Source organism: Budorcas taxicolor, chromosome 2 (assembly GCF_023091745.1).
Source record: "Budorcas taxicolor isolate Tak-1 chromosome 2, Takin1.1, whole genome shotgun sequence".
In the NCBI taxonomy this organism is placed as follows: domain Eukaryota; kingdom Metazoa; phylum Chordata; class Mammalia; order Artiodactyla; family Bovidae; genus Budorcas; species Budorcas taxicolor.
The window spans coordinates 111,715,778-111,742,737 of NC_068911.1; the positions used below are offsets into that span (position 1 = coordinate 111,715,778).

Below are 26,960 nucleotides of genomic sequence, written 5' to 3' on the forward strand. Positions count from 1 at the left end.
GTAACCAGCCCCCATCCAGAAGCTATCTAGTCACTCTCCCCTCACCCCTACTTCTGGAGTCATCTCAATAACTTTTATCAGATATGGTCAAAGTGGGCTAGTTATCAATAACAAAAGACCCTTCTATTACTCAAGAAATTCCAAGGATTTTATTGTTTAAATCATTTTTAAGAGATTTCAATTATTTATTTCTCTGGTGGTGCTGCAGGGTATATAAGTTCTTAGTTTTCCAAACAGATCAAACCCATGCCCACTGCAGAGGAAACCTGGAGTATCAACTATTGGGCCCCCAGGGAAGTTCCCCCAAGCATTTTAGAAGCTCTGTGTCAGGAGCCAGGGAAAAAGCCCAAATACATACTTCTATTATACCACAGAGAGTTTGCTAAATGTTGGTTAGTCGGAGCTTCCTATCCTTTCCAATATGTTTGAAAATTTATACGTACTAAAACCTTGACTTCATCCTTTTTTGTTTTTCCTTGGAGAAGTGTGGAAACTTCCCTGTGTACAATTATTTATACATGTATTTCTCTGCAAAAATCATTAAAAATTAGTTTGCTTAAAATCCATATAGAGTTCATTTTTTTGTTTGTATTTTGTAGGCTTTTGATGCATCAACTCAATTTCCTTGTCTTCTCTAGATGTGAAGCTACATATAAACTCTACTTCAAATAAAACAATTTCCCCACTCTCTATATCAGATCTATTCAATGGTAAAATGAAGGGCTCAAAATAGAACATCTGTAGCATAGTTGTTTATATACCATATAAACACATTTCAAGTTTGTATGAACTTGAAAGTGAAAGTCCCTCGGTTGTGTCCGACTCTGCGACTCCATAGACTGTAGCCCACCTGGCTCCTCTGTCCATGGAATTCTCCAGGTAAGAATACTGGAGTGGGTAGCCATTCCCTTCTCCAAGGGATCTTCCCAATCCAGGGATTGAACCCAGGTCTCCCACATCTAGGAGGATTCTTTACCGTCTAAGCCACCAGGGAAGCTGTATATGATATATATATATGGTAATCAAGATAATTAAAACATTTACTCTGGGGGTTTTCTTTAAGGAGATTTTGTCTTTAATATATGTCTTTTTAAAAATATAAATGTATAACCAGTGGTAAAACTAAAATGCAAAGACAGAATATCATGACACCACAGAATGCCACTATTTCTTTTCCTTTTGATTAATCCAGCATGCAAATATAAAAGCATTTTGATTACTTTGAAGAAATTCAATGCTGTTTTGTTTTTGTTTCTATAATGAAAATATTAACCTAGTCTATAGTGTTAAAATGTAGAGGACATATGGGGCAAATATTTTTCTTAATGAAATGTCTAATATAGGCTCTTCCAAGTTTTTATGTCCATCTGTGTTCATGACTGTTTAGACTTAAAGTGTGAATGAGAATGCTTATTTTACAGTATTATGAGGATAATGGAGATACTTTTAATATTTACATATCTAAATGCTTATTAATCTTTCTGTTATTAAACGTTTTAAAATAATTGTTTCTTTTTACTTTCAGGTAACCTTCAAAGCATCAAGACATTCAGTTTCACCAGATTTAAAATATGTTCTTCTGGCATATGATGTCAAACAGGTAAAGGAATGAACTTCTTTGCAAAAATGTTTTATTTGTAGTGCACTCAGGTAACAGTTCATAGTTTTTCGTGTCATCTACTCTAGAGAAAATTTGGCATGTCCAATAGCTACTGGTGATTATTGATAACTAAGATGGCACAAGAGAACTTTGGTGATACTGTCCTTTCTTTCATACCTAGCTAGTAAATTACTGGAGCAATCTGCAAGGTACTGGCTAGATACAAAGCCACGTCTTTTAGTGGGAAGTGTGGTAGAACTCAGCAAATCCAAAAAAGAGGGGCTTTTGATATTCCCATATCAGGCTTAATATGTGGGAATTAACTGTCATATGTATATGTTGATTAAGGAATTTCCTGATAGCTGTTCCCTGAGCTGCAATGTGTATTGTTGGAGGGAACTGGTAAAAACATTAATTCAGTTTATGGTCAATGGATTATTTGGTGGTGTTTGAGCATAACCCTATAGTTGTAGAAAATTCTGAAAGTGGAATAAGGCAAGGAATCAATTCGAAATAAATAAAACGTTCTAATTGCAATTAGCATTTCATTATTCCATGTCAGCTCTGTAGCACAATTAGAGTAATATGCATGGTTGTGGAGTATCTTGTACTTAGATATAATTCGCACTGTTAAAAAGCAAAGTAAATGTTGAGAAGGCAGTTCAGCAGATTAGATTCTTTAGAAAATAAATGATTGGAAATTATTCAAGGAAGTTTTGTGTGGTTTAAGGCAGATAATAAAAATTTATAGACTTAAAGCAGAAAGGTTCATATAATGCATCGAAAGCCTTTGACCACATGACATTTTACAGTTCAAAGAACCCTCTCCTTGATGGTTTTAGTCTTTTGAAATATACGTATGCTATATTTTTAGACAAGTTTATGTTTCTTATTTAAAATAATTAATTTATACTACAAAAAACAAGGAGATTGTAATAAAAGACATTTTTTTTCTGTTATAAAATTTGACACTTTTCCTTCACCTTTGTTCTGTGTTCTATTCATTGAGATTTTAAAAACTATGTAGGAAAAATGCTTGTTTCAGAAGCAAAAATAATACAATTTCCCCAAGGTTTTGAAATAATATTTATCTAAAGAGTTTTAATTAAAATGACATTATATAGCTTTCAGTAATAATTAAGACATATAGAACTAGCAGAAGGATAAACACACAGATCAATGAAACAGAAAATAGAACTCAAAAGTATACACATCCAAATCTGCCTAACTGACTTTTGACAGAAGTGCAGTAGCAGTTCAGTGGCAGAAAGACAGTACTTTCAACAAGTGGTCCTGAAGCAATTGGACATCCATGGGCAAATCAAGCAAGCAAAAGCCCCATAAATATACTGACTTAAGTTTCACATTATGTAAAATCTCAAAATGTATTATGGATTTAAATGTAATATTGTAATCAATAAAACTTATAGAAAATACATAGCAGAAAATATTTCATATCTGTAGCTAGGAAAATTTTCTTAAAATGTATATCAATTGGGTCACACTTAGCATATTACACTCTGGAATGTAATATGCAAAATTAGGTTGATTTTGGATACTGGGGAAAAATATATCAGAATTATGTGAAAATATATATAACACCAAAATATACCTATAGATCAATCTTAATAACCCCCTTTTTAATTTTTGCTTAATTTCAGAAAGAATGAGATATTTTATTGACATAGTCTTTGGAAGTGAGAGGAAGGTCACTTTACATTAATAAGTAAAAAATGATCAAATGAAATTTAATAATCTTCTATACTACATTCATATATTCTTATTTATTCATCATCTATTAAGTACAAACTCCTGGACTATAATTCTGCATGGTGTGGTATGTGCACCTATAGGCACATACAAGATTGAAGCTCCTGCTTTAAGAAACATACAATCAGTTAGAGGTGATACCACTCAAACACTTATATCCACATAGAGCCTTGAAGGATGTGTTATAGGCATGGTGATATTAAACAACAGAAAAAATTCCATTCAAGATAATCATGATAGAAAGGGAAGCATGAGTTGGGCTCTGAGAGTCAAATAGGTAAGGATGAATAGAAAAACATTCCAGGTGGGCAGACTACATGAGGCTTCTTGGAAGCATCATTAAGTCTTTGAGGTATAGCAGTCAATTCAGACAAGCCCAGAGATTGACAATTTAGTGAGAAAAAAAATAAATGTATAAATTTTGTTGAATCCAAATTAAAGACAATTTAATAGAAACGATGGTGTACCCTGAGATGGCAATTTGGGATAATTGGTTTCAAAGAAATTAAATGTTGTGGTTACCCGGTGTGTCTATCAGTGTGTGTGCACACACAGATAATGCTCATTAACAGAAACAGGGAAAAAGTTCATATAAATTCCAACCAACCCAAACACATCCACTCAAATTATTTTGGTGTGTTTTATTCCTTTTATCTCCCTATATATAAAAAAGTAGAGAAACAAGAATTATCATATATCAAGCATTGTTTTAGACAGTTTTGAAACTGTTTTTGAGTGTATCCCCCTTTTCTTGAATTAATATCTTATGGGATCCATTTTGATAAAAGGAGTTTATGAATGAAAAGATATAACAAAATTTGAACTGAACTGAAATTCACAATAGTTAACAAAATTAACTATATTAAAATGTACAATTCAGTGGTATTTAATACATTCACAATACTGTTCAAACACTCTATTTTGTTCCAAAACATTTTAATCATCCCAGAAGAAAAGCCTATTCCCATTAATCAGTAATTCCTCATTCTTCCCTGCTCTACACTCTCATAATCATGAATCTAATTTCTACTTATGAATTCACTTATTTTGGATATTTTACATGAATAGAATCATGGAGTATATGACCTTTCATCTTGTTTCCTCCGCCTATTTTTTTAGGTTTATATGAATTATAATATATATTAATACTTCATTATTTTTAATGGTTGAATACTATTTCATTATATGTTTGTACCATGTTTCTTTATCCATTCATCCATGGAAGGTTATTTGGCTTTTCCCCCCACTTTTTGACCATTATAAATAGTGCTGCTGTGAACATTTGTACACAAGAAGTTTTTTGATTACATATTTTTGTCCTTGGAGGTAAATATATTGAGGTGTAGAATCATTGGGTAATATGATAATTCTGTTTATCTTTTTGAGAAACCACTAAACAACTTTCTAAAATTGCTGCACCATTTTACATTCATACTGGCAACATGTAAAATGTACCAGTTTGTCTGAATCCTCACCAGTTGTTATTTTCCATTCTTCTTATTATAGCTATCCTAATTGGTATCTCATTGCAGTTTAAGTGTAAACCTCCATAATTAGACTAATGATGTTAAGTGTATTTTAATATGCTTGTGTGCCTTTTGTGGTTTCTTCTTTGGATAAATGCCTATTCATGTCTGTTACCTTTCTTTTTTCTTATTGTAGTTGAGTTTGAGAGCTATTCAGACATTCCAGATAGCAGACCATTATCAAACATAAGGCTTGCAAATATTTTCTTCTACTCGGTATATTGTCTTTTCACTTTTTGATAATGTCCTTTGGTGCATGCATTTAAAAAATTATGATGAAGTATGATTTATCTATTTTTTCTCCTATTACACATGCTTTTTGTTACTATATCTGAGAATACATTGCCAAATTCAAGGTCATGAAATTTTAACCTTAGGATTGCTTCTGAGAGTTTTATAGTTTTATTCCTTATATTTAAGTGGTTGATATATTTCAAATAATTATTTTTGATTGAAATAGGCATTCAGATAGAAAATATTTTAAGGGTGTTTTTATATATTGAAAAAATGTTTTCCAAATGATTGTGTGATTTATACTGCCCTTCAGTTCAGTTCAGTTCAGTCACTCTCAGTAATGTTTTTAGGCAATACATAATCTGCTATATTACCATCTTTACTAACAAAGAACTTTATCTTAAAGATGGACTAATTATTAAATTCATAGATTATATACAGCCTAACTACTAATTGGATACATTTGCACCCACACATACACACACACACCACACATACATATACACCATCTGTATTAGTTTTATTTTACTATGCAATAAATTACCTGAAACTTAGTGACTTTGAAAAAAAAAAACTTTCTTCACAGTTTGTGTGTATAAGGAACTGGGGATTGGCTTAGGTGGATGGTTCTTGCTTTAATGATGTTGCAATCAGGTATCAGCTGGGGCTGCAATCATCTGATGGCTTGACTGAGGCTGGAAGATATACAGCCAAGGTAGAGCTTGGTTCACCCGTACTTGCTGATGGCACAAGGCCTCAGGTTTCTCTACATGAAACTCGCTTCAGCACAACTTGAGTGTCCCCATGACGTGGTTCTAGGATTGTCCCCGGCTGAGTAGGTATAAGATAAAGATGGAAATGTCTGTTACTTTCACTTTTTTGTGTGTCACATGAGTCAGGTCTAATTCAGTGCTGGAGAGGACTACCAGATGGTGAGGACCTGGGGAGACCAACTTAGAGGCTGGCTAACATAGTCCCCAAATATTTCATATTCATCCTACCTGAAGGAAAGTTACATGGTTCAAAATAGCCTGGACTTAAAACTCCCCTCCAGATCCTCCCCACCATTGAATGCAAAACAAAGAACTCTCTCACCTGAAGAAAAAAAATGGACATTTAGATTGATTATGCCCAGTTCCCAGCCAGTCCAGCCTCTGGCCCATCTTCAGAATCCCTTGCCCCAGCCATTTAGGAGATAACTACTCTAAACAACCTTGAAGAAGAATAGGCCCCCTTAAGACAGTAGATTTCCACATATGTGCCTGTATATACTTACTCTTTTCTTGGGTTAGTGCGGCAGCTCACTAATCTGACTGCTGCCTCTTCTCGCCTCATTAAAGGTGATCTATCCCTGTAAAGTTCTGGTCTCATTCTTTTTCCAAACCTTGCCTTCTCTAACTCCCTTACCCTACACTACACATGAAGTATACTCAGACCCCCAAATTTTATCCATTATGGTCTAGTATTTAATCAAGCAAATCCATCTTCCTAGGCATGTTTCTTGTGACTGTAGTCTCTTGAGTATATTTATATAATCATATATAAAAGTAAGTATACTCAATATATATCCATATAAACACTGCCAGTTCAGTTCAGTCGCTCAGTCGTGTCCGACTCTGTGCGACCCCATGAATTGCAGCACGCCAGGCTTCCCTGTCCATCACCATCTCCCGGAGTTCACTCAGACTCACGTCCATTGAGTCCATGATGCCATCCAGCCATCTCATCCTCAGCTGTCCCCTTCTCCTCCTGCCCCCAATCCCTCCCAGCATCAAAGTCTTTCCCAATGAGTCAACTCTTCACATGAGGTGGCCAAAGTACTGGAGCTTCAGCTTTAGCATCATTCCTTCCAAAGAAATCCCAGGGTTGATCTCCTTCAGAATGGACTGGTTGGATTTCCTTGCAGTCCAAGGGACTCTCAAGAGTTTTCTCCAACACCACAGTTCAAAAGCATCAATTCTTCAGCGCTCAGCCTTCTTCACAGTCCAACTCTCACATCCATACATGACCACAGGAAAAACCATAGCCTTGACTAGACGGACCTTAGTCGGCAAAGTAATGTCTCTGCTTTTGAATGTGCTATCTAGGTTGGTCATAACTTTTCTTCCAAGGAGTAAGCGACTTTTAATTTCATGACTGCAGTCACCATCTGCAGTGATTTTGGAGTCCAAAAAAATAAAGTCTGACACTGTTTCCCCATCTATTTCCCATGAAGTGATGGGACCAGATGCCATGATCTTCGTTTTCTGAATGTTGAGCTTGAAGCCAACTTTTTCACTGTCCGCTTTCACTTTCATCAAGAGGCTTTTTAGCTCCTCTTCACTTTCTGCCATAAGGGTGGTGTCATCTGCATATCTGAGGTTATTGATATTTCTCCCGGCAATCTTGATTCCAGCTTATGTTACTTCCAGTCCAGCGTTTCTCATGATGTACTCTGCATATAAGTTAAAGAAGCAGGGTGACAATATACAGCCTTGATGTACTCCTTTTCCTATTTGGAATCAGTCTGTTGTTCCATGTCCAGTTCTAACTGTTGCTTCTTGACCTGCCTACAGATTTCTCAAGAGGCAGGTCATGTGGTCTGGTATTCCATCACTTTCAGAATTTTCCACAGTTTATTGTGATCCACACAGTCAGAGGCTTTGGCATAGTCAATAAAGCAGAAATAGATGTTCTTCTGGAACTCTCTTGCTTTTTCCATGATCCAGCGGATGTTGGCAATTTGATCTCTGGTTCCTCTGCCTTTTCTAAAACCAGCTTGAACATCAGGGATTTCGCGGTTCACGTATTGCTGAAGCCTGGCTTGGAGAGTTTTGAGCATTACTTTACTAGCATGTGAGATGAGTGCAATTGTGTGGTAGTTTGAGCATTCTTTTGCATTGCCTTTCCTTGGAATTGGAATGTACACATATATTTTAGTATGTATTTAAATAACAATTTATTATTTTCAGGGATTTTTCTTTAGTTTCATTGTGAATAATATTTTATTTATTCCATTTATCTTTTCTAGTCTTAGTATTGTTTAAACATCTGTGTGTATAATTCAATTATTAATTTTATTACCATTTACTTAAATATATCACCAATTTTCTGGCTTTAATTATTTTTTTGGCTTGAAGAAATATTGAATTTTTTGATTAAATTTATTTTTCACTATGTTATGTTGACTTTTTTTGTATGCTTAGAGAACTACTCAGCTATATGTTAAATATGTAATTATGTTTTTTCTCTTTGTATAAATTTTATGTGTAAACATTCATTCTGTTTTACTTGCTACTGTTTATGGTGACAAGTGATCAAAAACCTCTCCTTCTAATGATATTAATAATGGAAAGACCTATCTTTCTTATCAGTGAATGTAATCAAACCCAATCTTCCCAAAATGGAAAACTCCAGAGACATTTTCAATGTATTATGAGAAAACCACCCAACACAATAAACTGTCAAGAGTGCCACACATGTCTTCAGTTTCACATGGCAATACAGAAGCAGGGGAAAATATGAAGACTTCTCAGTTCAGTTTAGTCACTCAGTTGTGTCTTACTCTTTGTGACCTCATGGACTGCAGCACCCCAGGCTTCCCTGTCCATCACCAACACCCAGATATTCAAACTCATGTCCATTGAGTCAGTGATACCATCCAACCATCTCCTCCTCTGTCGTCCCCTTCTCCTCTTGCCTTCAATCTTTCCCAGCATCAGGGTCTTTTCCAGTTAGTCAGTTCTTCACATCATGTGGCCAAATTTTTGGAGTTTCAGCTTCAGCATCAGTCTTTCCAATGAATATTCAGGATTGATGTTGTTTAGGATAGACTGGTTGGATCTCCTTGCAGTCCAAGGGATTCTCAAGAGTCTTCTCCAGGACCACAGTTCAAAAGCATCAATTCTTTGGCACTCAGCTTTCTTTATAGTCCAACTCTCACATCCATACATGACTACTGGAAAAACCACAGCTCTGAATAGACGGACCTTTGTTGGCAAAGTAATGTCTTTGCTTTTTTAATTCTTCTCAAAGTTACTCAAGTTTACTGTCCTGAAAAATTTCCTGGTGTAGAGAAAAACCTCACATGTTGATAATCCTGACTCTAGGATTTTGTGAGAGAATTTCACTGTATGTACAGGATGTAGCAGTGTTATTTTGGAGTCAGGTGGTCTTAATGGGGAGAGCTTATTTAGTTTTCCTTCTCTATTGATGTCCTCAATTGGAGTCAAATGTCAATAATTGAGTGTAGGCCAAATTTAGAAAGTATGTTCTCAGTCAACAACTGAGTTCTTCTGTGTGTCATCCATTGTAATACTGGGTTACTTGTAATGCTTTATTCAGAGCTTAAGTTGGCATCTAAACTTTTTTTCATGTTAACTTGTACTATTTTAACAGACCATAATTATCCATAGTCACAAAGCAACTATGATTAATAATATAGGGTTATGGACATTTAAAAAAAAATCTGTATTGAGAGTTGCATAGTAAATAAATCATGTAAATGTAAACCAATAATTTTTTAGTCTTTGCAAAGAAGCCAAAATAATATTCATTTTTGTCTCAATGTCAGTTTTTATTGAACTTGGGCTAAATCTTTTCCCTTGAGATGCATGACTATTAATTAACTCAAATACGATAATATGAATTCTAGTTCCAGCATTATTGGCTTGGCCAAGAAGTTTGTTTGGGTTTTTCCTAACATTTTATGGAAAAACTTGAACAAACTTTTGAGCCAACCCATTATTTGTCTTCCACAATATCAAAAAGGTAATTTCAACAAAGTAAGAAGTTGCTTTTTTTTTTCTGACCAGATGAATGTTTCTCATGGTTTGGACATGTAACATGGTTCCTAGGTCATTTATTCTGCACCATAAAATTTGAGAATGTTCTGTTCTCATTGTCTGTAGTAATCTGTAGGCACGTCAAGATGAATGCTGTTTGGCTGTAAGAATTTTACAGTGTGGTAGAGGCTCTAACAGAGAAGGCAATGGCACACCACTCCAGTACTCTTGCCTGGAAAATCCCATGGATGGAGGAGCCTGGAAGGCTACAGTCCATGGGGTTGCTGAGGGTCGGACACGACTGAGCGACTTCACTTTCACTTTTCACTTTCATGCATTGGAGAAGGAAATGGCAACCCATTCTAGTGTTCTTCCTGGAGAATCTCAGGAATGGGGGAGCCTGGTTGGCCGCCGTCTATGGGATCGCACAGAGTTGGACATAACTGAAGTGACTTAGCAGCAGCAGCTGCAGAGGCTGTAAGATACATTATACCAATTCATGGAAAAAGAGGTAGATAAGTGGGGGAAAGAAGAAGATGAGTCTTACTGTAGGGAGGTAAACACTGATTTTTTGAGAAGATTGCCCTCTGCACAGGCACATTGGGGTGATCTTATGATCCTTTAGAGTGTAAGGGTGATAGTTATTCCCTTTGCCCCTTTCCAAAGGAGAAGTCTACTGGTGATGGTAGAGCTTAAGCCTCAGTGTCCCTGCTAGAGTGCTTTAGTGATGGCAGGGAATCTTTCAGATTGTTTTGATTTTTTCTTTCCCAGACTGCTTGTCACAACTTGCAGGAACTATCTGACCCCTGTAGACATCACAGGTAATGACCCTATTTACATGTAAACAGACTCCAAAGCAAATCAAACTTATAAATCTTTAGGTAATATTCCTGAAATTCTGGAGAAAAGGGCATAGAATCGGATAATCTTTGACACTTTTTTCTTTTTTTTTGAAAAAGAAGATATTAAACTTGCATAATAAAAGGGAAAATAAAGCCAAAATAAGTTTTATCGCATATATCCAGATTATTGAATTTATCTGGTCCTATTTTTGGAATGCAGCAGTAGTTGAGATAAATGGTATATTTTCTGCATTATTAGACCAAAGAAAGAGAACTCACTAAATGCTTTTCTCCTTGGCTCATGGCAATAATTATGAACACTGATGACTCTACAGTAGCTCAGCAAGAGTTTTCCTGCCTGGTTTCTCACATCTGTGTCCTTGTCTGAAGGATGGGGTACAGAAGAATGAAGAGCCTGGAGAGAAAGACAAATACTGAAAGACAAATAGAGAAAGACAAATGTTATCACTTAAACGTAGAATTTAAATAATGCTCCCCTGTAAAAACAGAATACAATGATATTTACCAGGGAGTGGCAGATGGGGGAGCAGGAAAGATGTTATTTTAGGAGATAACCTTACAAGGAGTAGTAAGTAAACCCTAGAGATTAGAATGGACATATAAACAGTAATATTATATGATAATTATCAAACTTGCTAAGAGACCAAAACTTAATTATTCCAAGGACCAAAAAGAAAGTGTAATTATGTAATGTGATAGAGGTGCTAATTATTGCTACAGTGGCAGTCATATTGCAATATATAAATTAACATGTACTCATTAGACTTACACAATGATATATGGAATATATTTCAATTAAAAGAAATGGGTGAATAATATGCTTATACCATCTCTTGTTGAAAGGAATGTCATAGCCTTAGCAGGTTTTCCTTCAATTACTCTTCTTCCTTGTCCCCCCCCCCCACCCCCCACTATTTTTTTGGCCATGCCATGCTGCATGCAGGATCTCAGTTGCCCTGACCAAGGACTGACCCATTCTGTGTGTTGTGAAAGGATGGAGTCTTAACCAATGGACCATTAAGGAAGTCCTTTTTCTTCCTTTGAATTGATTTCCTACACTCAAGCTAAACTGATCCTAAAAGAAACAAAACAAAAAAACTGATTCCATTCTCTGTTTAAAATCCTCCTAAAGCTTTTGAGATAAAAACGTCATAACATAGTGCACAAGGTCCTGCCTGCTGTTTTAACCTCATCCTCCACAACCTACCCACCCCCTACCCCTTGCTCTCAGTACTTCTGGATTTCCTTTAGTTCTTCAAATCACCATGCTCCCTCCCATCATGGAGCTTTCACTACTCTTCTGCCTGGAAGAAGTTCCTGTCCCTTTTCTTCATATTGATAATTTTTACTGTTTCTTTAGATGCCCACTCAAGCATGTATGCCTTAAACATACAGGCTGTTCCAGAACTTCTCTGACTTGATCAGTTCAGTTCAGTTCAGTCACTCAGTTGTGTCCGACTGTTTGCAATCCCATGGACTACAGCATGCCAGGCTTCGCTGTCCATCACCAACTCCCGGACCTTACTCAAACTCATGTCTATTGAGTTGGTGATGCCATCAAACCATCTCATCCTCTGTCATCCCCTTCTCCTCCCACCTTCAATCTCTCCCAGCATCAGAATCTTTTCAAATGAGTCAGTTCTTCGCATTAGGTGGCCAAAGTATTGGAGTTTCAGCTTCAGCATCAGTCCTTCCAATGAATATCCAGGACTGATTTCTGTTAGGATGGACTGGTTGGATCTCCCTGCTGTCCAAGGGGCTCTCAAGAGTCTTCTCCAACACCACAGTTCAAAAGCATCGATTCTTTGGAGCTCAATTTTCTTTATAGTCCAACTTTTACATCCATACATGACTGCTGGAAAAACTACAGCTTTGACAAGATGGACCTTTGTTGGCAAACTTGGCTCTGCTTTTTAACATGCTGTTTATGTTGGTCATAACTTTTCTTCCAAGGAGTGAGTGCCTTTTAATTTCATGGCTGCAGTCACCATCTGCAGTGATTTTGGAGCCCCCCCAAAAAAATAAAGTCTGTCACTGTTTCCATTGTTTCCCCATCTTTTTGCCGTGAAGTGATAGGACCATGATCTTAGTTTTCATGATACTCTTCCTCTCTTTTGTAGAATTTATCACAATTTTAATTATGTCTAAGGGGTTTCCCAGGTGGTTCAGTGGTAAAGAATCTGCCTTCAATGCAGAAGACTCGGGTTTGTCCCCTGGGTCAGGAAGATCCCCTGTAGAAGGAAATGGCAACCCACTCCAGTGTTCTTGCTTAGGAAATCTCATGGACAGGGGAGCCTGGCAGGCTACAGTCTATGGGGTCGCAAAGGGTCAGACACGACTGAGCGACTGAGAATCTTAATTGTGTCTAACACAATGCTTGACACACTGTTACTCAAGAAAAAAAAAAAGAATGAATAGAAACGTAATTTATGAATTAGTAAGCCAGAACCTCAAGTAAACTTTACCTTAAAGTGCTGGGCAAGGGTCAGCTGCACTTCTCTATGCCTTTATGGCGTCTGGTATATACTCACATCTCAATATTTCTGTCATTGCATTGAAGACATCCATTATGTGTATGTGCCCTTGACTAAACTATAAGACCCTTAAAGTCAAGAATTTAGCTTCATTCATTTTAATGTCCATAGAGTTTTCTGAAGTAAATGGCACATAGTAAACAGTCAAGTGTTTGTGAAACTAAAACCGTGATTTAGTTTGTCTTGGCTATGTATCAGAATCATCTGGAGAGTTTTAAACATTATTGATGGTTAAGTTCTATCCTGCAGAACCCTGATTTAATTGTTTTGGCATAAAGCCCAAACACTGGGATTTTAAAACTCTTCAGAAGGTTGTCATGTCAGCCAGGCTTATATACTACTGAATTTAAGTGAACTGGTGTCTTCCACCTATTAAAGACTTTTCAGATTTCAAACAAAGGAAAGATAAGAAATAAAGATTAAAATACCTGCTATTTTGTACTGTGCCTACTCGGTGCCAAAGTCTCTGCCTTTATATCTTCATTCCTTACCATTTCTCTATAATAGTTGATATTATTTTATTAATGAAAATACATACAGAAACAAAGGAAATTCCAAAATTTGCATAATATGACTCAAGATTCATTCCTTTTTTTTTTTTCCCCAGGAACAATAGTTCTCAATATATAGTCCCATAATAGCAGCACCAGAATCTCCTGAAAATTATTAGTAATGTAAATTATTGGGCTCTTCCCAGACCCACTGAAGCAGAATCTGTGGGTATTGGACCCAAGATCTTGGGGTAACAAGCCCTCCAGGTGATTCTGATAAAGCTCAAGATTCAGGGGGAACTGATTCCTTCAAATTCAAGAGCTCTACTTGGGAAAAGACCTAAGTAGCCAGAGCTTAACCATGTATATGGCAGTGATTTAGAGAAAATGTCATTTAAGAAAGATAATTTGCCATTTTCTCTTTAGTATTTCTAAATAATGTAATCCTGGATTTAATGTTCAGTTGTTCCTTTCTGATGTTGGCCATTGTTCTGGCATCATTTACTCTTCAAGGTTGATGCTTAATGTTTATTCTGCCATATTATAATTAGGTATGGCTTAGTGGGGAATGCATGGAATTTGGAGGAAAATAGGTGAGTTTATATTCAAATAGAAAGTGAAAGTGTTAGTCCCTCATGTCCAGCTCTTTGTGACCCCATGGACTATAGCCCACCAAACTCCTTTGTCCATGGAACTCTCCAGGCAAGAGTACTGGAACGGGTTGCCATTTCCTTCTCCAGGGAATCTTCCTGACCCAGGGATCAAACTGGGGTCTCCTGCATTGCAGGCAGATTTTTACCTTCTGAGCCACCAGGTAAGTCCAGATTATTCATACTTATATTTTATGCATATATGGTGCAGATAGTCTGATGAAGTTTTACAGCTGAGCATATCTCTGTGACTATCACCCAGATCAAGAAGCAAAACAGTACTGTGTTCCTTTCCAGTCACCACACACCTCCAGTCAGAGTTCAAGCTGTTAACAACCTACATTATTTTAGTTCAATTTTATATATGTATATATTTTTTTTCATACAGTGTATACTGTTTTGTGTATGTCTTCTTTTACTCACCAGTAGGTTTGTGCAATATATCCATATTACTGAATACATCACTGTTTATACATTTGGACCATAAAAAATATGTATCTGAACCATAGATTTTTGGTGTTGGATTATGTCTCTGATCACTCCCTCTACTATTTATTCCCTGCCTCTTTTTTAGCACCTATTTCAGAAGGGGATTTTAGTATACGGAACAAACTTGTTGAGTACTCAAATAGTGCCTCTTTTATGAGAAGTCTGTCAATTTAAACTTGTCAAAATCCTTGTTCCTTAGTCAGTGATATATTTTACTAAGGTGGGAGACTTAGAGGTGCTAACGAACTTACTTAAATAAGGGTCCCTCTTCCCAGTTGCAGAGCTCACATTCAATCCCATCTTTCTAGCTCCAGAGCCCCTAGTCTTTTGATCATACTGCCACTTTGTGAAAGTTCTTACATATTTCCATAGGTTTATTCTATAATCTGTCATAATTATTTATCCATTTTTTGCAATTATATCTACTGTATTCTAATTAAGTAATTAGAAGACAAACAGAAATTGTATTGCATATTAATTACTGGCAATACTTGGGTAGAATTTATTATATTTCTCCAGACTTACTGGTTATGCATTTTATTTTTATATTTCCTTCTTAGAAATTTTTTCTCAAAAATAGTCAACCAGATAAATATGGAATGCACTTGGATATCATTAATTTGAAAATATTCCTGAAGAAAAAAATTAGTGTTCCAAAATATAATTCAGTCTAGATTTTATAAAATCTTGATTATCATAAAATTTATGGTTAAGAATTATCATTTCATATATGACATGTCCCATATCAGACAAAGTTATTTTTTCCTCTATTCCAAGTGATGCTAAATCATAAATAGTTTTAACCGTTTAAATCAGCTTTTCTTTATATATTATTCCAAGACAAGTGAAAATATTAGTCCATTCATTATTTAACAATTGCATTTTAAGCTGTCTCTGAAAAGCCAGTAGTATAATACATATATAAATATATATTTAAGTAAAACAATAAATAATGGAAACAAACATTTAAAAACTGTTTAATATGGTTTTCTTACTGTTTGAATTAATCTCACACATTAAATAGACTAATAAATACCTAAATTAACTATTTCCTTTAATTGCCAACATCCTTATAATGTCTTATGTTTGGGGTCAGAAACTTTAATTAAATTTATTTTCATTTAGGCATAATTAGAACTGTCCGTTATACATAATAGGAGATAAATCTTCATGAAAATAAGCTCTTTCTAAAAAGCAAAGCAAAACAACAACAACAAAAAAGAACACATCTTTCAAACCATGTCTAACAGAAGGAACAAATCAGTTGCACATGTGCTACAGAGACTGTTGACATCTGTCCTCCAAAGTCAGTGCTCTGCAGATCAGTCTTGTATCTCCCTAGCGTTATATGCATTCACTTTAGTTTATGTTTCTACTAGTCTTGTAGACGAGACCTTCTTTATGATAAATATCTATTTTAACTAAGACGTAATTCACTGTACCATGAATTCGGCATGCACTACTATCTGAAAAGTAACTCTTCTCTAGAGAATTATCTAATTAAATTCTGAGCCTTAATACTTCAGTGCTTTACAATTATAGACACATATTTAAGAAGTTTATGGAAATGCATGATCTGATCATGGAATTATCTAAGCTATTAATATTCATGCACTTGGGGGGCACTAATATTTCAAATAATCCTATTAATAAGAAACACAGGGAAGTCACAGCCTAGGAAAGTGACAGTATTCAAATATATGGAACTTGGAATCCCATGTATTTGGACTCTGAGAGCCTCTGCCTTTCAGTGCCTGTAGAAAGTACCTTCTTGGTTCCATTGTTGCTGCTGTTGCTAAACCGGCCTTTCTAATTAACCTCCTCCTTACTAAAGAGAGATAATAAAGCATGAAAAAAATATTAACATCAATTTTGGATTTTTTCCCTTGGTTAAAAAAGAAGAATCCTAAGAGCCAGAAAAAAAAAAAAAAGGAAGGAAGGGAGTGAGAGAGGGAGGGAAGGACGGAGGTAGGAAGGAAACCTAACTTCTGGAAGATAGCATTTATAAAACCTCTTTTCTGTAGTAGCTATAAATGTATTTATCAGTGTATCATTAATTCAACCGCATAGCATTTATTTGATTTTGATTTTGAAAATAATGTATAGTATGTGTGTGCTTAGTCATGTCTGACTCTTTGTGACTTTTTAGACTGTAGCCTGCCAGGCTCCTCTGTCCATGGGATTTTCCAGGCAAGAATACTGGAACGGATTTCCATTTCCTTATCCAGGGGATCTTTCCCATCCAGGGATCAAAAGCCCTTAGCCTACATCTGCTGCATTGCAGGCAGCTTCTTTGCCACTGAGCCATTGTGGAAGCCCAATGTGTAATATAGAGAATCTGAAACACTGAAATACATGAAGATGATTATAATGCCTGTTCAGATCAGTTCAGTCACTCAGTCATGTCCAACTCAGGGCAACCTCATGGACGCTAGGCTTCCAACCTCATGCTAGGCTTCCCTGTCCATCACCAACTCCCAGAGTTGATTCAAACTCATGTCCATTGAGTCAGTGATGCCATCAAACCATCTCATCTTCTGTCATCCCCTTCTATTCCTGCCTTCAATCTTTCCCAGTTTTGGGGTCTTTTCAAATGAATCAGTTTTTCACATCAGGTGGCCAGAGTATTGGAGTTTCAGCTTCAGCATCAGTCCTTCCAATGAATGTACAGGACTAATTTCTGTTAGGATGAACTGGTTGGATCTCCTTGCTGTCCAAGGGACTCTCAAGAGTCTATTCCAATGCCACACATAGTTCAAAAGCATCAATTCTTTGGTGCTTAGCTTTCTTTATAGTCCAACTCGTACATCCATACATGACTACTGGAAAAGCAATAGCTTTAACTAGACAGACCATTGTTGGCAAAGTAATGTCTCTGCTTTTCAATATGCTATTTAGGTTGGTCATAACTTTTCTTCCAAGGAGGAAATATCTTTTCATTTCATGGCTGCAGTCACCATCTGCAGTGATTTTGGAGCCCTCCAAAATAAAGTCTGTCACTGTTTCCACTGTTTCCCCATCTATGTGCCATGCAATGATGGAACCAGATGCCATGATCTTAGTTTTCTGAACGTTGAGTTTTAAGCCAACATTTCTCCTCTCCTCTTTCATTTTCATCAAGAGCCTCTTTAGTTCTTCTTCACTTTCTGCCATAAGGATGGTGTCATCTTCATATCTGAGGTTATTGGTATTTCTCCTGGCAATCTTGATTCCAGCCTGTGCTTCATCCAGTCCAGTATTTCTCATGATGTACTCTGCATATAAGTCAGATAAGCAGGGTGACGATATACAGCCTTGATGTACTCCTTTACTGATTTGGAACCAGTCTGTTGTTACATGTCCAGTTCTAACTGTTGCTTCCTCACCTGCACACAGGTTTCTCAGGAGGCAGGTCAGGTTGTCTGGTATTCCCATCTCTTTAAGAATATTCCACAGTTTGTTGTGATCCACACAGTCAAAGGCTTTGGCATAGTCAATATAGCAGATATAGATGTTTTAATGGAACTCTCTTGCTTTCTCAATGATCCAGAGGATGTTGGCAATTTGATCTCGGGACCTTTGCCTTTTCTAAATCCAGCTTGAACATCTGGAAGTTCATGGTTCATGTACTGTAGAAGCCTGGCTTGGAGAATTTTGAGCATTACTTTACTAGCGTGTGAGATGAGTGCAATTGTGTAGTAGTTTGAGCATTCTTTGGCATTGCCTTTCTTTGGGATTGGAATGAAACTGACCTTTCCCAGTCCTGTGGCCACTGCTGAGTTTTCCAAATTTGCAGGCTTACTGAGTGCAGGACTTTTAAAATCATCTTTTAGGATTTGAAATAGCTCAGCTGGAATTCCATCACCTCAACTAGCTTTGTTCATAGTGATACTTCCTAAGGCCCACTTGACTTCATATTCCAAGATGTCTGGCTCTAGGTGAGTGATCATACCATCATGATTATCTGGGTCATGAAGATCTCTTTTGTATAGTTCTACTGCGTTCTTGCCACCTCTTCTTAATATCTTCTGTGTCTGTTAGGTCCATAGCATTTCTGTCCTTTATTGTGCGCATCTGTGCATGAAAATTTCCCTTGGTATCTCTAATTTCTTTAATGATATCTTCAGTCTTTCCTATTCTATTGGTTTCCTCTATTTCTTTGCATTGATCACTGAGGGTGGCTTTCTTTTCTCTCCTTGCTATTCTTTGGAACTCTGCACTGAAATAGGTATATCTTTCCTTTTCTCCTTTGCCTTTTTCTTCCCTTCTTTTCATAGCTATTTGTAAGACCTCCTCAGACAACCATTTTCCCTTTTTGCATTTCTTTTTCTTGGAGATAGTCTTGATCCCTGTCTCATGTACAATATAATGCCTGTATTTACCTCTTGTTAGAGAAAACCATTATTAATATATTTATTTAGTTTCTTTTTGTCATGCATATATCTTTCTTTCATAAACACAATTATTAGAATACCTTGAGAGCTACTGTGTAGAAAGTTTGTCATACTAAGCAGCAAATTTTGTTCAAGTAACCTAAATTGTAATTTACTCTAAACCTTTGTGATATAAAACAGTTTTATCTTCATGGATTCTGTGTGTTCTGGAAGGGCTCAGCTATACTATTTGTTCCCACATGCCTTCTCATATGTGATTGCTGTAGGTGTTGGTTTTGTTCCCACATGCCTTCTCATATGTGATTGCTGCAGGTGTTGGTTTTGTTCCCACATGCCTTCTCATATGTGATTGCTGCAGGTGTTGGTTTTGTTCCCACATGCCTTCTCATATGTGATTGCTGCAGGTGTTGGTTGGGGCTGCAGTCAAGTGCAGAGCTGACTGGGGATAGAGGATCTGCTTCCAAGGTGGCTTACTCATGTGATTGAAAGTTAATACTGGCTGTTGACGGACAGCTTCAGTATTTTTCTATGTGGATCTCTCAATAGGGTTACTTGCTATCTTCATGACGTGGTAGCTGAATGGGATATCCAAGGGAGCAAGGTGAAGTCTGCAGTGCTCTTTTGGATCTGGTCTTGGACCAAAAAAAGCCTTCAATACCACTGTGTTCTATTGGCCACACAGGGTCAGTTGTGATTTCAGGTGGAGGGAGAGTATACTAGGCAAGTAAATCAGGAGATGAGAATCATTGTGTGTCACAGATTCTAAGACAAAGAAATTAAATTGCATGAAGGTTTTGGACAGTTTATCATGAAACCAGTATAGCATTAATGGAGATAACATGATGAATGCTCTTGAAGTCAGGTGGCTTTGAAACTGCTTAACTACCAAAAGAGTTATGATTAGTTAGTATTATGTGTGAGCATCTCTGTCAATATATCACAGGCCTATGTTATTCTTATTGTCCCTTCCTATTCATTATGATTAAAACAAGTTTTAAATAAATAGATAAAAATGCTGATAAATGTTCAGAATGAGAGTTGATTTAGTGGACTACAAAATCTAGATTACAGATTCTTTTTATGTGAGAATGCTAACCCAAGGCAACACAGTTAAATTTATTCATGGTTAGTGTGAATTTAAGCATGTGTTTATTTAAAAATCTGGTTCTTAAAATAAAGAATTTGGGATAGTAACTGGTATCCTAAGTTGGGTACTTTTATTGATCTTAGACTCAGTGTGGACTTTGACTCTCACATGAACTTTAAAAACAGCTATATATATATTTTTGGTTGAATTAATAAAATTAAACTGCCTAGAACTGTGCTGTCCTATATTGTAGCCACTGTCCACATGTGCTAAATGAGCACCTGAAGTGCAGTTAGCCTAAGTTCAGGAGTGCTCTAAGCATAAATTATACATTCCAGGTTTTGGAGGCTAAGTAAAAAAAAAAAAAAAAAAAGTAAAACATTAATAATATGTCATATTCAACATATATAAGATAACATTTTATATAGAAGTTAAATGCAACATATTCATGATTTGTAAACATTTTACTCTTTTTTTATTAATAGAGCTACAAAAATTAAACGTACTTGTGTAGTAGTTGCATTACAGTACTCTTGTTCAGTACTGCACTGGAACACATGAAGTAAATATTGCAGTGTTCTATGTGCCAGATGTTCACTTGGGAAGCTGGGCCCACCTGGAGATCATATGAAAGGGGATAGTCGTAATTCTCAAAGACTTAGAAACTGTTGATATAATGAAGGAATTAGATATGTAGCTATGAATAGAGAAAACCTGGCAAAATACAGGGAGAATAATATGCATCTTGGGTGTTGAAGGGCTGTCAGAGAGAATAGAAGCTAGATGTATTTCTTATTGTAAAACTGAGGCTGGTAATAACAAATGTCATCAGGAAGGCAGATTTGGCTCAGCATAAAGAAGGCCAATCTAACAGTTCCTTGTTCAGTGATACAAGGGCAGGAGTGGGAGGCGAAAGCCTACTCTCTTTAGAAATTTTCAAATGGTGGATGGATAACTCTGGATTATAGTCACAATAGAAAGGAATCTTGCACAGATGAACTGTGTTGGAATAGTTACGTTTCAAAGTCTTTTTTATTCTTAGAAAAAGAACAGCTTTTTCTCTGAAATACATCATACCATAAACATAGGAAGAAAGAGTTGTGTGATTCTTCCACTAATACGTCAAGTTTGAAATCTTGCAGAATATACAGTCCTGGGATTTTATTTCCATAGATGTCAACCAAAAGCAGTAGACATTGCTTTATTTAGCCATATCTATTTTGAAAAAGATGAAATATAGAAAAACTTTTCAGAAAAAAAAATAACAAAAATCATTCTTACACTTCAAAGTAGAAAATTTCAAGTAAGAAAAAAAAATATGTACACATGGAAAGAAATTCAGATATAGGGTTTTCTGATTATACCAAGGGACAACAATGTTATGATTCCTAACTGGGATTTACACTAATTAATTTGTAATTGCTTTTATGTTGCCAATTTAAAAAGAAAAAAACAGTTAAACTTGTGTGTAAGTAAATTAAGCAGCTCAAAGATAGTGCGTGGTGTAAGGAGCCTCTTAACTAGCCAAACCGAAAGGACCTAAGCATTTACCGAATAAAGAGGGAGCAGAGAATGAAACTAGAGTAATGAGGCCATGCATTTCTAAAAGAACTCAGCCAGAAAATGACTGAGACTTACTGTCAACAAATTGAGACTTCATTTTTAAGAGCATTTTTTTTGTTTATATATAAGATTTAATTCCATGGACAGAGAAGCCTGGTGGGCTACAATCCGTGGAGTCGCAGAGTCCGATAGGACTGAGCGACTAACACACACACACACACACACACACACACACACACACACACACACACTTCAGGGTACCTGAAACATAATGAAATGTTGCATAATCATAGTTAATTTTACTTATTTGTATTTAATTATGTTCAATATTCATTTTCTCTTGTAACTTTGAGATCATTTAAGCCTCTACTGCTGCTGCTGCTAAGTCGCTTCTGTCGTGTCCGACTCTGTGCGACCCCGTAGACGGCAGCCCACCAGGCTCCACCGTCCCTGGGCTTCTCCAGGCAAGAACATTGGAGTGGGTTGCCATTTCCTTCTCCAGTGCATGAAAGTGAAAAGTGAAAGTGAAGTCGCTCAGTCGGTCCGGCTCTGCGCGACCCCATGGACTGCAGCCCTCCAGGCTCCTCCGTCCATAGGATTTTCGGATGCCATTGCTTTCTCTGTTTAAGCCTCTAACTAGACCTTAATTGGTGTGACATCCCCAACACCAAGTTCCATGCAGCTGAGCACCATTGTCATTTGTTTCTTGAACAAGTGGATGACTCCACAGGAGGCTGACAAAAATTCACCTCCCAGGGGGAGAGGACCTACTCTCTGGCTCTTCTGCTTAATAGCCTTCCGAGGCTCTCTATCAAAATAAGAGATACTTTACAAACATGATGAAAAGTCAGTGCTATTCATGTGAAATTTGATCTTCATAAAAGAGATAAATGAAATAATCAGAGTTCTTCACATCTAATTTTTCATCTTGAGCTAGTTTTTTCACCTATAATTTTACACTTGCATTTATGAATAGTAGCTGATTGACAATTATTTAATCATTTTTTAAATTTTTGAATAGAAAAATGGTTCTGGCTATAATACCAATGCAAAAACATTAATAGTTTTCAATATAGGGTATCACTCTGTCATTATTACTTTTCCCTGTATATGGAATCAAGGAGCAGATTTTTATCATTTATGTTTACCATTGTATTTTACTTAATATGGTGCCTATCATGCATAATAACACATTCTGTTGCCTTTATTTGCAAATTCAATCATACCATGAGACCAAAATAGTGATATGTATGTTCATTTAATCTCTCTTATAATTGACACAGGAAAGTATTTTTATGTTTATTGGTGTGATGCAGAATGGAGGCATATTTGATGCTGTTTTTAGTCATGATGTTAATAAGGAATAGAAAGGTTAAAACTGACTATAATTGAATTATTGCACATTAGAGCTGTACCTATTAATTATTCATAATAGAAAACAAGGTCTTGGTTTTCAGAAAAATGCTCCAAATTACTGTAATTTTCATAAAAAACACAGAGCCTTTTTTCCTGTTGTTGGACATTTAGGTTATTTCAGACTTTCCGTCTATCTAAATAATGTGTAATTATCATCCTTGTACTTAAAACTATGTCCACATTTCTAATAAATCACTGAGTTGGATGATCAATTTTGTAAGGGTTATACTTGCTTCCAAGAAGCTCATCTCAAATAACACTTCTATTGCCTCTGAATTATCATGTGTTCTTTTAATGTAAACTTTTAGCATTATTAATGTTGTTGATGAGAAATTTGAATAAATCATTTAAGAGATTTGATGAAGACCTACTAGATAGAAAATAGCAGAACATATCACAATGTAAGGATGTTTTTTCTCGAAATAAGACATTACAGTCATGCAACATAAATTTATTCAACACCTGTTTATAGAGAGCTTACTATGGGCCCAGCACTGTTCTATGCATCATGGATACAGCCCTGGACAAAACAATGAGAATATCTTGTCCACATGGAACTTACATACTGAAAGAAAGAGAATAATGAAAATAAATGAGTAATTTATATATCATGTTAGATGGTGCTGAGTGGTAGGGGACTTTTTTTAAATCTTACTTTTATTTTTATTTACTTTTATTTTTAAATATAGGTTCACCAGAAGTTACAACATAGCACAGAGTCGTGTCTGTACCCATCATCAAGCCTTCTCACTTGGCGATATCTTACATAACTATCATGCATTCTTAAAGCCAGGAATAGTGTATTTATAAAAAATCATACAATAATATTACTGAGAATTTACCATATTTTGCATACACTCATCTTTTGGCAAGTCCTTGTATGTATTTCTGTTGCATTTTCTCACTTATAACCAATGTCACTACCATAATTAAGATACACATCTGTCACCACAAAGGGAATCTCTTATGCTGCTTCTTTATGGTTATACCCCCCGACCCCTGCCTCTAAACTCTGGTGACCACTGTTCTCCATCTCTATAATTTTATTATCTCCAGCATGGTATATAAATTGAATCATACAATATATAATATTTTAAGATTGACTTTTAGTTTCTTATTTTCAGTATAATGCTCTTAAGGTCCATATAAATTTCTTTGTATTTGTTCCCTTTTATTGCCAAGTAGTACATAGAAATGTATGAAGCAGAAAAAATGTATGAAGAAAAAAATGCCACAAGAAGTGTAAAGTTTTCAAGAATGGTTAGTACAGGCATTCCCGAGGAAATGACATCTAAGCATATGGTTAAGGATGTGAGCAAAGACTCTTGTGCTTATCTGAAGAAGAGCTTCTTAGATGGAGGGAATGTCAAGACCTTGGTCCTGAGTAAAAGTTTGGAAAAGCAAGGAAACTCATAGTGGCTAGGGCAGTAGGAGAGAGATAGCAGCATGAAAAGATGACATCAAGGCTAACAGGGGGAGATCTCTTAATTCTCTGCAGACTCTCCACAATTAATATAACTGCAATGACCGTATAACTCGAGTGATTATATAACAGCTGTGACTCAACAGAAGGTATTTTTAAAAGTTGAAAAGAGTGAGAGTAAAAACCAGTGCTCTATCATTACGAAATACCTTTTTCTTTTAGAGTGTAATTTTATCTTTAAAAAGGATTAACTGAATTTTTTATTCCATTTGTGAAATGTTTGTGCTGATTTTATCAAATTGTTTAAGTCATTTTGTCATTAAGTGGAAGGAACATATATTCTATTCTTTTCCTTATTCATAACCCACTGGTATCTGCAGACCTCATTCAGAGGGCAAAAAAGTTTTAAGATGGCATCTCCTGTGATTCAAAGGGCATTCCATCAAAGTATGGTCTTCATTACAGCAAAATCTCTTGAAAGTCAGGGAAAATGAAGGTGAAGTCTTACCAGACACATTCTGTGGTTCTTTGTGGTCATCTCAGATGTCAAACACTCAGTGGACTCACCAGAAAAGCCAGTCCATTTGGAAAATTGTATGAGGTGAGCCAAGTGTTAGCTTTCACCCATTCAAAGAATAGGAGTCTACTTTGTCTCTTTGACAGTTCTCAAAAGCAGCTCAATAAATGAATAAACAAATTCTGAATTGAACTGGTATTGGGAAGAGCTGGCAATCCTAATCTTTCTTCACACATATGTTGATAATAAACAATAAATTCTCAGGTAAAAACACAGCCACACACATAGTAGTTCATTCATTTCAGCTAAATACCAGCTTTTCCATGAAAACTTTCTCTCCTTCCTTCTGTACTATGCAGTTAGAAACTTACCTCCTCAGCATGTGATGCTGTATTTCCACCATCAAATATAAGCTCCCTGAGGGCAGATACTATTTTTTCCTTCATTTATTTTTCCTACCATATCTAAAGTGGAGTAAAAAGCACTAGACACTCTGTAAAGAATGAATACATTTCTCTTACATCAAGGAACACAAGCTATGAGTTGCAGGTGTGCTTGGAAATATGGCTACTGCTGTAAACAATTCTAGACATTCGTTTAATGAGCAGCAACATCTGATTACTATCCCTTCTATAAAACAAGGAATTAAGAGATGAAACCTAACTGCCAAGAACCAATAGGGGAAAATTTTCATTCTGTTTACTTGAGTGCCTGCTGTGCAAGTGACATATTAATATTAAATGTGTTTTTATTTAATAATCACATCATAAAAGGGGAAAGAATTAATTATTTGAAAAAATTAAAAGCATTTACTACCCACTGTGTAGGTAAAGGAAAGAAAAAGAAAAGAAAACTGAAGAAACAGTAGCTTTCACATGCTTATTTTCTCCCCAAAAGTGTGAGATGGTAAAACTGAGAAATAAAATGTGCTTTTAAGTATTTATAATATTGTGTCATGAAAACAGTAATGAAAATTCCTTTATGAGGTTTATTTATAGGATATTAAATAATCCTTAGAACATTGTCAATATAGTCAGCTTTCTGGGATTACAGTATTGGTTGTTCTTGTTTTAATTTCTTGTTTAACATTTAAACATTCTGGGCTACCTGCCACACAGGTGTTTATGACTGATATAATGGAAGATAAACAATTGCTATTTCTGCAGGTTTTTCAGCACTGAGATCAAGTTTTGCATTTACTTTATATTAATTCCTAGGCACTCACATCTTTAAACATTAGGAATGAAAGTGTAATCTCAAAAGAAGCAATAGGAAATACAAGACAACTTGGTCAAAGTTATAAACTTTATATAGGGAATTATTTGATATCTGTCCCAGAATTCATTCTAGTGCAAAATTTAACCATACATCCAAAAACTATTTATTCAGCCCTTTTCTCCAATCAAGTATAGAGCTCTGATTAGAAGTTTTTCAGTCTGGCTCAGTTTAGGTCTGGTTCATTTTATGGATCAGAGCTAAATTAGGCCAAGTATATTCAGACAAGTTCCCACTTAAGGGCAATGTAATATAAGACATTAAAGCATATGCTGCCTTAAAATTGTAGCTCCACATATAAAGAGGTGCAAAATGTTCCTCACCTGCTGCCAGAGGTGAATTGAAATGGTGGAAATGGACCTAGTGATAGTTTGGGACTATTTCCA

At 36.0% G+C, this 26,960-nt stretch overlaps 1 protein-coding gene across 1 annotated transcript in view; it reads left to right on the top strand.

Annotated features, from left to right (window-relative positions):
- DPP10 (dipeptidyl peptidase like 10) overlaps nt 1-26,960 on the top strand; it is a 760,992-nt gene that overhangs the window by 407,861 nt on the left and 326,171 nt on the right. The window contains exon 5 of the mRNA XM_052656314.1: nt 1,526-1,600. Within this exon, the coding sequence (XP_052512274.1) occupies nt 1,526-1,600 (75 nt within the window). The remainder of the gene's footprint in view (nt 1-1,525; nt 1,601-26,960) is intronic.